This window comes from Primulina eburnea, chromosome 8 (genome assembly GCF_022965805.1).
Source record: "Primulina eburnea isolate SZY01 chromosome 8, ASM2296580v1, whole genome shotgun sequence".
Classification (NCBI taxonomy): Eukaryota; Viridiplantae; Streptophyta; class Magnoliopsida; order Lamiales; family Gesneriaceae; genus Primulina; species Primulina eburnea.
The window spans coordinates 43,373,508-43,390,537 of record NC_133108.1 but is presented as its reverse complement, the minus strand read 5'-3'; the positions used below and the strand labels follow the sequence as shown (position 1 = coordinate 43,390,537).

The 17,030-nt window shown below is 34.5% G+C and overlaps 2 protein-coding genes across 7 annotated transcripts; one reads left to right on the top strand and one right to left on the bottom strand.

Annotated features, from left to right (window-relative positions):
* Positions 1–46: 46 nt before the first annotated feature.
* On the bottom strand, positions 47–4,334 carry LOC140840059 (CBL-interacting serine/threonine-protein kinase 3-like). Of its 6 annotated transcripts, none has more exons than XM_073207151.1 (15): positions 4,219–4,334; positions 2,984–3,218; positions 2,790–2,852; positions 2,650–2,721; positions 2,362–2,469; positions 2,173–2,253; positions 2,001–2,054; positions 1,788–1,913; positions 1,600–1,689; positions 1,347–1,469; positions 1,146–1,256; positions 931–1,044; positions 776–832; positions 626–700; positions 47–528 (listed from the first exon to the last, which is right to left on the bottom strand). In XM_073207151.1, exons 2-15 carry the CDS (start codon positions 3,152–3,154, stop codon positions 460–462), a joined length of 1,314 nt encoding a protein of 437 aa, XP_073063252.1. In that variant the 5' UTR covers positions 3,155–3,218; positions 4,219–4,334; the 3' UTR covers positions 47–459. The 6 variants fall into 6 exon arrangements, with proteins under 6 accessions (XP_073063252.1, XP_073063250.1, XP_073063251.1 ...); XM_073207149.1 differs by having other exon boundaries at positions 3,899–4,280; XM_073207150.1 differs by having other exon boundaries at positions 3,988–4,280.
* Positions 4,335–14,202: 9,868 nt separating this feature from the next.
* On the top strand, positions 14,203–16,852 carry LOC140840057 (SNF1-related protein kinase regulatory subunit beta-1-like). Its single transcript, XM_073207145.1, has 4 exons — positions 14,203–14,513; positions 15,355–15,530; positions 15,687–15,849; positions 16,386–16,852. The coding sequence occupies exons 1-4, from the start codon at positions 14,337–14,339 to the stop codon at positions 16,704–16,706; spliced, it is 837 nt and encodes a 278-aa protein (XP_073063246.1). The 5' UTR covers positions 14,203–14,336; the 3' UTR covers positions 16,707–16,852.
* Positions 16,853–17,030: the final 178 nt, after the last annotated feature.

The following is a 17,030-nucleotide window of genomic DNA, read 5'->3' as shown; positions in this document are numbered from 1 at the left end:
AATATGTATATATATATATATATATATATATATATATATATATATATATATATCAACCAAAATAAAAAGACCTTTTTCCAAAATTATTCCTTCAATGAACACACACACCCCACTCATAATTTAGAGGAAAATAAATATTCGCACAAAATACAAATAAATTAAACCACTCCTTCCAAGAAATATGAATTTTCTTGAATTTTGGTAAAAACAACTAAAAAACGAACTCTTTCGAGAAAGGTTCCCTCCTAAGAGAGATTCAAACGGAAGAATAGTAAACCTGATTCGTGTACAACTCCTAATTATTATAGAACAAGAATAAGGGAATGGATTACAACATGAGCGTTTAGTCACTCCAGACAGATGAGTTTTCGAGTCCGATCTCTTTACATGTTCGGCCTTCTTGCCAGAATCGCGCGAGTCTCCCTGCACATAGCTCATCAAGTGTGCAAAGTCTTTAATTCATTTCTTCATGCCCTCTTCGGTTATCCAAACTACGTCCTCAAGGGAGGTTAACAGATTTTTGTAGAACTAGGATAAAGAACTAGAAAAAATCAGAAATTTCGAACCAATATGGAAAAAGATGTAGGTGCTGTTTTCTGAAACTTGGGCAAAATTCAGTGTGTACCTTGTGGAACTCCAAGGTATCTCCCTTGGCCTTTCTAAACTCAACCATATGCAGAGAAGGGGCAACTTGAAAGACCTATTTCAGTACACATTTTGCATTACAAAACACGAACTGTATTACGAAAAATGGTTTAATTATTTCAAAGTGTACCTCGGTAGCAACGTTAAGGTTTCCTTTTCTTCCAGCTTTTATGTTTTCAAGCCTCATCTGAGAAAAGAGTAGAAAGAAAAGTACCAAAAAGATTCGTTTAAAGGGTTATAGCCAGCACAAGTATAAGAATTATCTGGAAAATTTCACCATCACACCTTGTAGTTCTTCTTGCGAATGTCAAAACCGAGTGGTTTTGCTGCTTGTTCGATTTTCTTTATGATCTCATCGGCAGGGCGCTTGGATGTAAACCTCGTTTCCCTCTTGAATTCCTGCCACCGATGTATCATCAACAAAAGAACAAATAAAACATATCAACAAATGATGTTACACATCCATAATCGCAAGAAATGCAAGGGAAAATAGTTTCAACCTGTTCTGCATTGAATAGATTCCCAAGATTGAGACCTTTAGACATGGAGATTAGCTCAAAGGCGTTCATTGCCGTTGGTTGTTCCTCCTTTTTCTCCATCACAAGATGTTCCTGATAAAAAGAAAACAAAAGCTTTATGACTTAGAATATTAAAATAAAAAAAGATAGAGACGAAAAATCACTGATGTGTAACAATCTCACCTCGGAATCCTTAAAAACAGCTTCAACGTCATCCAAACATGCATCTTCTTTCTCGTGAAATATCTGTGCTTTGTAACCTTTCTTAAACCACGCATCTTCCAATATTTCAGGGATAGTAATACGCTGCACAAAAAATTCAGAATAGCTCAAATGATCATAAAAGAGAGTGGAGATGATGTTAATCGATAAAATAAGTTAAAATGGTGATACAAGGCAAATTAGGCCTGAAAAATAGTATTTTCAAGATTCTCACTTTCATGGGATTTGGTTCAAGAATCCGAGCAATTAATTTCATGGCACCAAAGGAAAACCACGAGGGGCAAGTGAACTCGGCAGAAGATATCTGGATATGTTATCGCAACAAAAATGATCAAAACTAAAAATGCTTTTGGAATTATGATATACAATCGACAAGGGACTTAAATTGCACAAATAACTAACTTTTGAATACAAGTTCATAAGATTTGCATCGTCGAAAGGCAAGTATCCTGCAAGCAAAACAAAGAGTATCACTCCACATGACCACAAGTCGGCAGTTGCTCCATCGTAGCCTCGATCGTTGAGAACCTATTCAGGTTTTAATCCATGAATCAGACCATGAAAGAAAAATAAAATGTGATTTGACAGTCAGATAGTGGGATTTGTGAATCCTACCTCAGGAGCGACATAATTCGGAGTTCCACAGGTAGTATGCAGTAAACCATCATCCTGGCAAATAATAAAATTTAATATTTTTAAAAGCCCATTTAGGGAATGGGAACGAATATAAATCGAAAGACGTGAAAGAGTGGCGCAGCAAACTTCATAATCAGAATCCGATATTTACCCGGACAGTTTGAGATAGAGCACTTAATCCGAAATCGGAAACTTTTAGGTTCCCGGCGTCATCCATCAATAAGTTTTCCGGCTGCACCAGATAAGGCAGTAAATGTTGTAGAAAATTTTGCATGAAAACCATGCATGACAAATCAAGTAATAAACTCATGATAAAACTAAGTAGACAAAATTCAATTACCTTCAGATCTCTGTGAAAAACTCCCCTACTATGGCAATAATCAACAGTATTAATGAGCTGTTGAAAATATTTTCTAGCATCATCTTCTTGCATTCGTCCGTGATTCACCTAAGTCATTATAAACATATTGTTCCAGATGCAATCAAGAAACAACAATTCCCCAAAACTATACAAAGAGTTCACACAATAAAGTATAGAAATTCAAAGATAGGCAGGACAACCGAGTCCATCGAACCATGATTTTCTATAACATGCTTTCGGTGTGGCAGAAATAAGTTTGACTCTTACAATATTATCAAAGAGCTCTCCTCCAGTAACAAATTCCATAACAATAAATATCTTGGTCTTGCTCGCCATAACCTGAAGACAAACAAGATTATAAGTTCCAATAGAGAGAAAGAGAGGGAAAGCAAGAAACGGACAATAACCTCATACAAGCGAACAACATTGGGATGCTTTATCAATTTCATCGTTGCGATTTCCCGCCTAATCTGCCAAATTTATGCATAACATATGTCAGAATCAGATCCACCATAAATAGAACAACAATCGATCAAAATTGGAAACTTAACAACAGAACTGTAATGTTTTTCAAGGCACAACGGTAAAACAAAACATCCACCTGTTCAGTCATTTTGTGCTTAAGGACCTTATCCTTGTCGAGGATCTTCATAGCCACTGGTTGTCCGGTCTCAGAATCCTTAGCAAATTTCACTTTTGCAAATGTGCCCTCACCAATGGTCCTTCCAATTTCATATTTCCCAATTCTACGCTTAATTTTGGGTTGACTCATCCGCACTTGATTCTCCGGCGGACTTATTCTGCGCTCAGCAACAGCAGTCTTCAACAAGAACCTCCTGCACATAAAATTCGAGATCTTCAAACCCTTCAAAATATCAGATAAAACTATACAATAGTGGCAACAATATTTCTTGGAATTCTTTTTAGTATAGCCTTTACAATTTCACAGGACAGACAAAAATTGAATCTTGATATAACAGAAACCAACGATCAGTTCACAAGCTAACAAACATATATATAAAATGATAAGACTATAAGCTACTCTACAAATTACTTTATCAATGACTAAAGAGCGGAACAAATGATTAGATAAAACACTATTAAAAAAAACACCAATCACGAGTAAAATAAAAAATAAAAAAATCGGGAGTTGAATCTACTTTCCACACCTGAAGACGAGAAATACATTATTAAATGACAACCAAATCCCAAACTAACTTATTCTTTCGACTTTGAATTATCAATAAATCTATTTAGCTGCCCACCAAACATAAAGAAAGATTCACCCACAATCTCAGACCTTGTCCAAGACTTCCAAATCTAACAGAAGATGAGAGAGAACAACTGAAATTTAGAAATTTCCGAACCAAACTCAGAATCCGTACACCCAGTTTCATAACTCAATCAAGAATTTCAAGTCTAACAAAAGAATGAGACAATAATATAAAATTTTCCCAAAAAAATTATCTTAAAACTAACAAATATTGTCTAAAAGAAAACTTTTCGAAGTACTGACATATACTTGTGCTCAACAACCGACCCGGGGCTTTGCCAAAATCCAAACGATTTGGATGCTAAAGACGAGATGAGAAAAAAGGGATATACTCGGATTTGTACAAACACGGTATTTAAAACTCGATCACCCAGAGAAGCAAAGCGGCTCTTGGATTCCAAATGGGTCAAAATAAGTTCAAGAACCAAGATTTATAATTGCAGAAAACAAAATGAACCCAGAAAATATATGAGCAAGCGGGCGAAAATGACATCCAAAACTCAACAAATCAAACGCAGTGGGTGGGGTGTAAATATCCAAGAAAACAAGATTCGCCGCCAAACCTGGCTCAACGAAAAAAAAATCACAGAGAAAGGAAGAAATGTTGGGTTGTCGTTAGAATTATTGTTGTTGGAAAGTAAATAGGGATGAATTTAACGCAGTTCAAACACGATTTCGGTGGCGCGTGACTGAGGAAAATCAGTCGTACGTTAATATGGTAAGTCACATGTTCCCGAACCCCACCGTCGTTAATTTCTCATGGCAGGCCCTACTGCATCAATTTCCTTCGATTAAAATATTCAAAACTTTATATATAATAGTAATTAATAATTTCAAAATATAAAATAAGAGACATTTACCTCGTGACGGACTAGGATCATGATTCAGTCTTGAATTGAACAAGAAGTTCCGTCAGCTTAAAAATATTTAAATACTCTTATTTATCACATGAAAACCATGTGAATTTCTTCTTCATTATGCAATTAATAATAGAGTGAGCTTTATGTGACACCGTCTCACGGATCCTAATCTGTGATACGGGTTAACCTTATATATATTCACAATAAAAAATAATAATTTTTCATCGATAACCAAAATAAGATATGCGTCTCACAAATACGACCCGTGAGACCGTCTCACATAAATTTTTGTCTTAATAATATGTTTGAATTTTTTTTCTCTCAATAATGAAAATCTTATCGATTAAGTTTCTTACTTTTATGCATAACTTAAAAAATTTGTTGTTCTTTATTAATTAATTTTAATAATAAAACCGAAATGTCTCTTCATTGTTTTGTTTTACAAATTTATTCTACATTTTTTTGAATTAAAACAAGAACAAAATTTTATCCAATTTAATTTTGAATATATTGAAATAGTGCATATGTTAATTTATCTTTGCATTATTTATTTATTTATTTAATAGTTTAAAAAGTCAATAAATACTTTTACAAGTTAAATGTATTCGTTCAACATTTTCGTTTTATGAAAAAACAATCTTGAATTAATATTTAAAAAAAATCAAAAATATTTATGCATAAAAATTTATTAAACAAAATGAAAAATGTCCGTGTCATTATTTTAAAAAAATAATAATAAAACATAACAAAATTTTCAAGATGTGCATAAAAATAAGAAATTAATTTAAAAACTTGCATAAAAATAATTTAAGTTTATTGCTTAAAAATTTGTTTTATAACAGGGAAGAAGTCGCGAACTTTATCATGTGATGTAAGTAGGTAATTTAGAACTTTAATGGTTAGACAAGGATATTGCGTATTAAAATAAAATTTATGAGTACTGAACCTAATTAAAATAAATAAAAATAGATATTTTAGTCCAATTAACCATTTATTAATACAACTTTACTAACATCATTAATAAATTATCGTATTCTACAATCATTACTACTATTACCACAATTAATATTGTTATTTATTCATGAAGATTATATGTTATTCTTTCATACGTACTTAATTTCAGACTAACTAATTATCCAGTAAAATCATGATAGCATCGCTATTATTATTATTGTTGTTGTTGTTGTTGTTGTTGTGGTGTTTTAAACTTTGTTTTCCTTGCTCGATAAAGTTTCCTTTAATAAACAACTATTTTTTTCTAGGCAAAAACTTATGTGAGACGATCTCACGGACCATATTTTGTGGACATATCTTTTATTTGAGATATCTATGAAAAAACTATTAATTTTTATGATAAGAGCATTATTTTTTATTGTGAATATCGGTAGGGTTGATCTGTCTCACAGATAAAGATTAATAAAACTGTCTCACAAGAGACCTGATATTTTTTCTAAGATAAATAAATAATAAATAGATATTATTGTTATAATCATGTGATCCAGCATAATATTACTAATGCAACATCTTCTCTAAAATCTAACCTAGAGGAGGAATTACTTGTGGTTCACAGTAGTCTATCTATTTATAATAATGTGAAGTAGCCTGATAATATAAATTTAAATTAAAGTGAATAATGTGTGGGGCCCTTAGCTCCTAATCATTATTACAATGCAATCTGATTAGGGTTAAGTAATCACAGCGGAAAACGAGTTTAAAATTTCTTTACAATGAGCCCAAAATATCTATTCTGATATTTAAATCTAAAAATAATATCTAAATTCAAATCATAAACACGCCCACACATAATCAACACCAATCACATACAAACATCTCATATCCTCGGGACATGCCCTGGTATATAGATACATATACATATATACTGAGAACAAGACATAAACATAAACCTCAGCCCAAGCTGTGGCTCCCACCAGAAGTACCCTCTCAGGTCTCCTGATATCCTGGAGTACCTGCCATTGTCCACACACAAAGACAACAACAGACCCCCTTGGAGGTGAGCAAAGCTCTGTATGGAACAACCAATCATATATACCACAGATATCTAAACAATGATATATGGTATGCAATGCATGTATGTCGTGGAGGTATCAGGTCAAATGCCCATCCACTGAGCACATGTCAGAATCAATCGAATCGCTATCAAATCAAATCAATGCTCGAGCTGGCACACCGGCCGATATGAGAATACACGTATGATAGTGTCGACGAAGCGCCATCAAATCTCACATCTCATATCCAATCATATGGGGCCACAATTGTCTATGTTTTACGGGTCATATAATACCGGCATAGCGATTGTGTTCACAAACCCCGGAATCCAATCAAATCATATCAGGGTATCCAAGGATCATAGCTCAACGTGCATGTCATGTATCGATGTATGCATAAAATGATGTGTGTTAACAAAACATTTATTTTATACATCGATACTCAAATCTCAATGTCATGTATGCCACATCAAATCATCAAATAGGCACATAGACACGTATTCCAATCCAATCAAACCGACATATATCATATAATACAGATACCTGTTGTATGTTACCCGGTCGCAACATACCTCAATTCTTCGTTTCCAGTTGATGTAGCCTGAAGATACTGATATAATATTTGATCTACATCAATAACATACTCATTCCAATCAATAACACGCTCCAAAACCATTAATATGAGTTTCAAATATCATTTGAAACTTCAAATATTCATATCAAATCAAAATCATATCATAATTCAATTCCGACTTCGAATATAAGTTTATTGTCGGATATTCTACTACATATCAGAAATTCACTTTCAAATACATGCTATTCCAGCACTTTGATATTTAAAGCTGCTGAAACTAGAAGAAAATTACCTCAGTCTAAAGCCCTCGACGCGCAGATAACAAATATATAATTTGTTTCGCGTTTAGACAGCGTTTCGAAGTCGATTTGGAAGAAAGAAATCAAAATTCCTTCGCGTCTCTCGAATTTTCTGAAATTCACTGACGGAGGAAAAAGGAAAGAAGAATTTATCCTCATCCCACCGCCTCTCGCGCTCGGACGGTAGAATTCTCGCGCCCGAGCGCGAGACATTCTGCCCCCGACTCAAATATGTACCGCGCTCGAGCGGTCACAAATTACCGCTCGGGCGCGGCATGTTCTGTCCAACTGCCATTTGCTTCGCGCTCGGGCGGTCATAAACTACCGCTCGGGCGCGAAGTGTTCTGTCCGAAAACTCACCTTGCATACCTTGGCGCTCGGGCGGTAATTTTCTACCGCTCAGGCGCCACATGTTCTGTACAGAATGTTTGATTTTGTACTTATTGGCGTCCGGCCTTTCAAATCAAGTTCGTACAACGTCAATTCATATACAATGTTCATTTCTCAATTCATTGTCACGATATACATCAAATACATAATCCATGACAATTTCATTAATTATCGCTAATCATATAAGATTTACGATAATACGATACACGGTCCTTACATAATGACTTTGGTAAGTTGTATTTTATTTTATTATTACATTTTCTTCTATTAATATTACCATTAATTTATTATAAAATAATCTGTGATAAACAATTGGTTGATGCTTATCACTTTGTATCCACATCTTTGGTACGTTAACATGGTGGATGGCCCTACGGGTATCAATAGAATATGCCAATCGATCACAAAAGATTCTAGCAAAGACCGACGAATGGTTACGTGAAAGTGAAAATATAAGTGAAGCAAATTGTTGGATTTTTTAATAGACTCGTCAATAATATATATTGATTAATTATGTACACATGCACATGTTGTGTATGTAAAATTATAATAGTAATTTATATCGTATTTTTAAATTTTATTAAATACTTAAATTTTTTAATTTAAATTAAAAATATTTGACATAAATTAGTGAAGAATCATAGTGCAATTTGAAGAGGTAATATTGAAAATAAGTTTAAATGACAATATCCAGAAAAAATATTGGTGTAATACAATTTTGGAAACAAAAGACGATGTCTTCTAGATGGTAAGTTCTTTATATAATAATAATATAGATGATATATACATTTTTAAAATAAATTGACAAATCAAACAAAAAAAAGAGTAAATATTAAGATTGATCTTTAGATTTAACTCAAAACTAGCTCAAAGATGATCGTTCAAATCCATGTATATAATTTTCAAAGAGTTGACCCAGTCGATGTGAGACATTTAACACAGATCATCACGTCTAAAACATCTGAAGCGTGAAGTTTACAAGATATTACAGGGTAGCACTTATGATGATCCGACACATAATATATATATATATATATATATGTATATAATGATGCATAAAAAAAAGTGCCCATCAAAAATAATTTGAGGCCTTTATTGATCGAAGCGATGGCTTGATTGACCTTGTCGCCGGTCCAGCTATGTGCGCTCGCATGAAAGACGCTATTCCTTCCTAAAGCCTAACAAATTCTGACATATTGACGTCAATCAGGTGAACCATCCATCCATGTCCGCGCATTGTTTAGTATTTTGCTATTTGCATATCACCCAAGTTAATTTTATTAATTTTAATGTCCCATTGCTTCTAATTTTTATTGACAATTTGAAAAAGTTAAGACCCTATAAAACGTGGGAAATGTGCCTGGATTTAATTGCTGTGGTATTTTATAATATTGTGCAATTTGGTGAAAAAGGACATCAAAACGTGTTGACTCTTTAATTAATCACTACATTTATTATTCATCTTTTTGCTTTCGCACGTGGCCCCTACCAAAGACAATTATTTCAAGTAAGACACACAATATGGATTTACTACAATGTTGTTATGTTAATAATATTGTACTACACGTACTTATTTAATCGTGGAAGATTTAATCACGTATATTCAAAACTATATATATATATATATATATATAATCAAACTATCTGAATAAAGCTGTTACGCAAGTTAGAGTGTTTGGAAGAGTTTTGAGATGTTTATGAATGTCAGTTTTTATTTCAACTTCCGTATATTATTGCAAATTTATCATATTCTAAAATTAGTCTTAATTTTTACAAATATTTTTGAAATTTTTTTAAAATGTTAAATTTTATTTATATATCATTTTTTAAGAGTTTCAAATAAAACTCGTAAAATTTCATTTTTTACGAGAATTTGATTTTAATTTTTTTTTTTCATTTTTTATAATTTTCTTCAATTATTATTTTTTAAATATTTTTTTTTCTATTTATACAAATTTTTTGAATGTGTTTTTTTAATTAATTGTATATAAATTTACAACTCGTATAGATCACCTTGGAAATACAATTACGGAATAGAATTCATCATCCATCAAGTCATAAAAGACGGCTCCCTAGCTGGACAAATATATGCGCAGCAAATTTGGAAATGAAATGACCAACTTGTAATAATGGTTATCACCAAATATCGAGCTAGTATTAAATTTCAAGATCGGGTGATATTTTTTGTTTTGAGAAAATCCCGAGAAGTAAAATTTTATTTTTGGGCATGACCCATTTCCCTAATATTAGCTACAAGAAATTTTGTGTCACGTATTTTCTTTGATGGCTTGCTTTATTTTATTTATAATTCATAACTTTCTCTTTGTAGTAGCACCTTTGTTCGCGTATGCCTAAAACCATGAGATTGATGTGAAACGACGTCTCAGTAGTCGTATTTTATGAGATTATATATTTTATTTAAATTTTTCATGAAAAAATATTACTTTTTATGCTAAGAATATTACTTTTTATTGTGAATATCGGTAGGATTGACTCATCTCACAGATAAAGATTTGTGAGATCATTTTACAAGAGACCTACTCTTCTAGTTGTTGAGTAGAACTATCAATAACATATTAACCTCATAAGCTATACATTTAGCATATCATAGATCTGAAATAAGGTTATTTATTCTTCGATGATTTATATTCATCCAAATGCCTTTGTTTGGTAAAAACAATTTAGTGCAAAATTTTGATATAGAATGTAATATATGTGTTTGTGACATTAACCGTTGAATAAAATAAAAGAACATCAGCGATCCTTCTCATCTGTCACCAAATTTGGTATAATAATAATAATAATAATGAACCCTAAATATCAAGCCGGCTTGAGCAAATGATGTTTGGGGGCTTATCTTAATTTGTATGTTCCCGAATTTGGGCTCATGATATATGGCATGTATAAATTTAATATTTAATAATAAAAGAATTATATTTTCCCACTATAATAAAACAATGTGTATTATCAATTTGAAAAGGTATGGAGAATAGAAGTTAAATTTAAATTAAAAAAGCATGTATTTTTTAAAGTAAAACCGAACTATGAAACAATATGGTAGTTTTTATAAGCACCGATCGAATTTAATATTTAAATAGTGAATTATGGCCACGATGCTAATTTTGGAGTGTCTTTGGCTTACAGGACGGAAATGGATTTGGATCCTCTTGTGTTGTATTCAATCCAGCACTAAGTATTGTGCACTTTTTATATGAGATGATCACATGATCATCTCGTTTAATATGACAACTTTTTAAATTTATCTGATATGATGTGATGTCCACAAAATGATCATCTGATCATCTCGTATAAAAAATATACAACAAGTACTGTATTTTGAACATAGAGAATCCAAATTAGACAGAAATGACTATTTTTCCGACTATGATTTATAATTGATCAATAGTGCCATGGCAAGACCAGGTTATCTTCTTCTTCCGGTGGAGGGACCTCATTCAGATCAAAGTTATTCACTATTTCTTGCTCCACAGGTGGCCATGTACAGTGGCGCTTGTGGGCGCCTAGTGCCTGGCCGGAGATAAAACTCCTCCAACACCTTCGGCATTCATGTACAACACCAGGTCCGTTACTTTGTCGAAGACGCCGCCGCCGCGAAACCACCTGCCTCATCATGTAGTTAGGGTTTTCCGCCGCCCCCTGTTCCTGCATGCAAGCCCTGCCCCTCCTTAGGTGGTGGCCTTTATGGATGGCCACAGATCGAGAACTCGCAAAATTCCGGTTGCAAATGTCGCATGCTGGTGGGGTTTCGGTTCCGGTTTTGGTTTCCGCTGTCTCCTGGTCTATGAGTTGGATTATCTTTGTTTCGGTTTGGATTTCGGCGGCCTGCTGGTTTATGAGTTGGATTCTCTTCTTGATTGGCAAATCCGTAACATGCAGGATGGATCTGTCTGGTGGAGTCCGTTTCGATGATCCGCCGGCCCCGAGAACCGCCATTGCTACACAAGAATTGTCTTCATCTGCATCTGTTACGGTGGCCGAGTCCGAGCCGCTGGCATTCCGCACTGCCGGGACTGAAGCTGCCATTCATAAATATTATATACGAACAGAAACAGGAGAAATGGAGAATCGATATAATATAATATATATATATATATATATATATATATATATATATATATATATATATTATAAAAGGGATTGTTGGCTATGGAGATTTAGCTTTTTGTAAAAGAAACTCAAATCCAGAGATTGAATGAAGATTTGCATGCAGCAGACCACTTGTCCGATGAAGATGATTAAAGGGTGGAAATTTGTTGGATTCAACGGAAAAATTAAGTAGCAATTCGTATTGTAGTATTTGTTCATTAATTTTGCGTTAGATGACGAAATCCTTGACTAAATTGCTTTTGTATTAGAGCATTTCATTTCAGATGCTCACTGCTCAGCATGCGTGGGAGTGATTTGGATTTAAGAGGTGGATTGAAATCTATTATCTTTTTATTAAATTCTTTGTTCGGATAAAAGTACAATTTCAAAGTGGATTTTAAATCCATGTAGGTGAATAACTATGTTCATAGAGGATAATGAAGATATCCTCCGATCATGGCGGCGGAGCCATGGGCAATTGCCGATTTACAAATTTCATATTTCAATCTCTTCAATTTTCTGATTAGGCTGAGAGAATCGTAATAGTTGGCGAAGAAATCAAGAACTGAGAAATTGAATGATCATAGAAACCATCTCCAAAACCTCAACAGAAGCCGTAGTATTTAAAACCAGCCTACCAACCTCACACACATTATAGTCCCGGCAACCACCGTAACCCTCCAACAACCTCTCCATTCCCCCACCCCCACCCACTTCGCCCGCTTATGCCACTTTTCTGCTCCTGAAACTCACCCTGTCGTCTCCAGCCGTCTTCGCCACTGATCCTCATCTCTTGCCCTGCCCTGCACTCCACCACAATCAGCCGAGCTCCGTTTGATTACACTTGACATGGACGCGGTGTCTATCCGAGTGCCACACAAGAACCTGAAGGGTGAAGCTAGCAGGCTTCGACGATGGGAGCAAAGACGCCGTTCACAGATCCACGCCTCATCCTTGTCTGATGGTGGGGATGATTTCAAATAACAGGAATAATGGCTGGATTTCAAATTTAGTAAAAATCAAGCGTTAAATCCTGAACAAATATGTAAATTCTAAATTCCCAGATCATTTGGGCTGCCAGCAAGCAAATGGGATTTGGGCTGAGGATTTGAAATCCAAACCAGCCCAAATCTCTTGCCCCAAGCGGACCCTCAATGAATTTCGAATATTTTTATAGATTTCAACTTTTTTCAAGTAAATGCTACTAATGTATTTCATAATTTTCAGGACAAGAAAATGCTATACATACTTGTTTTAGAGGAAATTCTACCATTTTTTTTGTTTTATCTTTTATTAAATTTATGAGTAAGTCTCATGTGAGACCGTCTCACGGATCATAATCCGTGAGACGGGTCAAATCTACCCATATTCACAATAAAAAATAATACTCTTAGCATGAAAAGTAATACTTTTTCATGGGTGACCCAAATAAGAGATCCGTCTCACAAATACGACCCGTGAGACCATCTCACACAAGTTTTTGCCTAAATTTATTATTCGTAAGCTGGTTTGGAAAAAATAACAGCGAAAATTAATTATCAAATATTTTCTTTGGCTAATTATCTACTATTTTTCTGCAACTTTTGAAGTTGATAGTTAATAAGTTGTTGGGTTAATAAATCAAAATCTATACTAATCTAGATCAATAAATTAAAAAGTCACGGGTTTCAAATCTATTATATAAATTGAATTTATTTAACTTGTTTGGATATCTTTAAGTTATTTGAATTTCAAATTCTTGTCCTGTCAATTTAAAAGATTAGATTTGCTTTAATATTTAAAAGAAATATTAGTAAAATTGATTGGAAATGATAGTTTGATTTATACAAGCAAATTTGGGTGAAAACGGCAACAAACTATCGATGAGTTATATCTAATTAATTCCACGAAGAAAGTAACATGAAAAAATAAACAATAAGTAGGTATCTACGATCTAACGAATTTTTATATGTGAGTCGATTTTACCAATATTCACAATAAAAAATAATATTTTTCATGGATGACCCAAATAAGAAATATATTTCACAAATTACGACTCGTGAGAGCGTCTCAAATAAGATTTTGCCATAAAACAAATAACAAGTGGCTTTTAATATAATTAAAATTTGATTTTATGATTTTATTAAAGTAATTTATTTTTTTATAAAAAAACAAATTAGACGTGAGGCACACGACCTCGCTCATACCGAGTCAATAAACTAAAAGAAGTATTGAACGGCCAGATCTCATCTGCTAACATAATACTTATCCGAATATAACGGTTCCGATCTTCCCACGTCATTCAATGATATCCTTCCAAATCACCAATTTTGTCATTTTTCCGAGTATATCCCTCCCTCTCGACCTTAACTGCCTCCGGCGATCCCTTCCGGGCAAGCTATTTCTCTCTCTGCGCAATACATACACACATACTGCATTGTTTTTTTTTTTTGTGTTGGCAGAACGATGGGGAATGTGAATGGTAGAGAAGAAGGCTATGCTAATGGCGGCGGCGGCGGAGATGAGGCGTCGGGGATTCCGGTACACGCGCCGATTGAGCGCGTGGATTCGGTTGATTTAATGCTCAGCTCTCCTCCGCATGATAACCGTCAGTCTCGATCCCCGCTCTTATTTTCCTCTCAGGTGCGTTCTTTGATTCCTTATCTGCTTATACACATACATTGAACGTATTCACCTATGTATTTGCTCGTATCTAGGTATTTTAATTGCGTCTATGCGAGTTAAGAACCTCTGGTCAAAGAAAATGTGTAGTTTTTATGTACCGGGATTTATTTCCGCCTTATTATTTTGCAAGTTGACGAATTCTGAGTAATGTCGCAAAGTAGTCATTATTAATTGGTGAGTTACTGCAGTAATTGTTTGATTTGCTAAATGGATGCAAGTGAAAGTATTTTGTCGTAATCAGAGCAAATGGTCAGCGTTGATTGACAGTGCTGGGAAGGCAGCAAAGTTTGAACTGTAGCTTGGTATATTCCACCTGATTTTCTCTCTTTTAGGTGGTCAATGCATAAAGAGCCAAGGATGCTAAATCAAAATTTGGTAATGCAATGATTGGAAGTGAGTTTCGTGATGGGGTTCCATCAATGTTTGGGGATGGTTACTTTTTTTCAATTTTCGTAGCTTATTGAATGTGTCACTGTTCATTTATACAGCCGACTCTGAAATACATTTACCGAGTTGCAGAGAATGATTATGATTGTTACTGAATTACAAGCTTGTATGTAATTTTGATTGCAACAGCGAAACATGTATAGATATCCTTGCATTATCTTTACCATTAATATCTTAAAGTTTGTAGTTGGGGAGGGGGGATATTCGCTGATATATTTTTTTGTTTCTGGGGTATTGCTGTCGTCTTTTTTCAGCATCCAAGAATTTAGCTTCTGTTTTCTGGAGAATCTATGTATTGTGATTTTTTGGCCGGTTTACATTATGCATTTGATGCTTTTTTACAACATGGCAGACTCCAGTAGATCCTCTTCCAAGGGATAATGACCCCTCAGTCAATCCATCACGGCAAAATGGATCTCAAAGAGCTGTTGATCACCCTTTTGAACAAGGTATGTCAGTTGTAATTAGCTGGAGTTTTGGAGGAAACGATGTATACGTGGAAGGGTCTTGGGACAACTGGAGGTCAAGGTATATTTCTTCATTCAGCCATAATTATTTCATTTGCGTGATTTGTTTCACGTCAATTTATTAATGATGTCAGATAGGCGTCAAATTAGTACGTTGTCTCACTAGCTTCCCTGTAGGATGGCTTTAAATGCTGATGCGAAGTCTGGATTCATGCAGGAAAATACTCCAGAGATCAGGCAAAGACCACTCAATTCTCTTGGTCCTCCCACCAGGTATATATTGTTACAGATTCATTGTGGATGGCGAAGTGAAATATGCTCCAGATCTTCCATGCGACGCTGATGAGATGGGCCGTCACTGTAATCTTCTTGATGTTAATGTAAGTGAATAATCTTCTTGTGCATATAACTTAGGATGACCTGTCTTAGAGAAATTCTCAGTAATATTTACCCTTCGTTTGTTTTTATCAATGTTTAAAAGTTCAAATGCATTAGCTTCCTGCATTGCACTTCAACTTGCAGTATTTGCTCCAAACAAGTGGTTCATTCTTTGTTTTTTTCTGCGTGGCTAGAAGTTGTCTTCTAAAATGTTGACTCTTGATAAACTAGAGAAATTTAGATTCTACTGGCATTATAAAGTATTGCTCTCAGCGTTGCATATTTATTTTTTATAAGAAAATTGACAGAGACGATTCATGTGGTCAAGTCTAGGCAAATGTTGTAAAAGTTAATAAAAGATGTATTACTCAGTAAGAGAGTACAAATATACTGGAGATCTAAATGAGATACCTCCGTATTGCTTGCTTCTGATCATTAATACATTAAAAGTTTGTCTCTAGCAATGCTAGCTAATTAAGATGTTGATCCTAGCCGATCATTGGCTCTTTCTTGAACAATTTCTTCGTTCGATCTACAGGATTATGTTCCGGAAAACCTTGATAGTGTGGCAGAGTTTGAAGCTCCCCCATCACCGGACTCCAGCTACAGTCAAGCTTTCCCCGGAGAGGAAGATTTTGCTAAGGATCCGATGTTGGTTCCACCTCAACTCCAATCAACTGTGCTTGGCTCTGAAAACTGTAAAGAGACCACTTTTTCATTGAAACCCCAGCATGTGGAGCTTAACCACATATTTGTAGAGAAAGGACGTTCGTCTCAGTCTGTTGTTGCTCTGGGTCTGACTCATCGGTTCCAATCCAAGTACGTGACTGTTGTCCTTTATAAACCGCTCAAGAGATGATCCTATTCTGCTCATCAAAGCTTTACTTTGACAATCACCTCATCATAGTACTGTATAAACTCTACCCATGTTGGCCTTTTGTACATTATGTCGTTTTGTTTACTGTATATTTTGTTTACAGAAGCAATGAGAAATTACTTCCATCATTTATCGCTCTTAATTGTTCTTTTTTATTATTTGAACTAATTTAGCATCCATGTCTTAAATCTTGAGCTGCATCTGCTTTGGAAAAAAAAATCTTTTTATAAGGTGCGAGGTTGAGAATTGCTGAATTTAGAAGATAATACCTCGGTGAAACCTTCTGACATCAGCTTTTTTTACCTC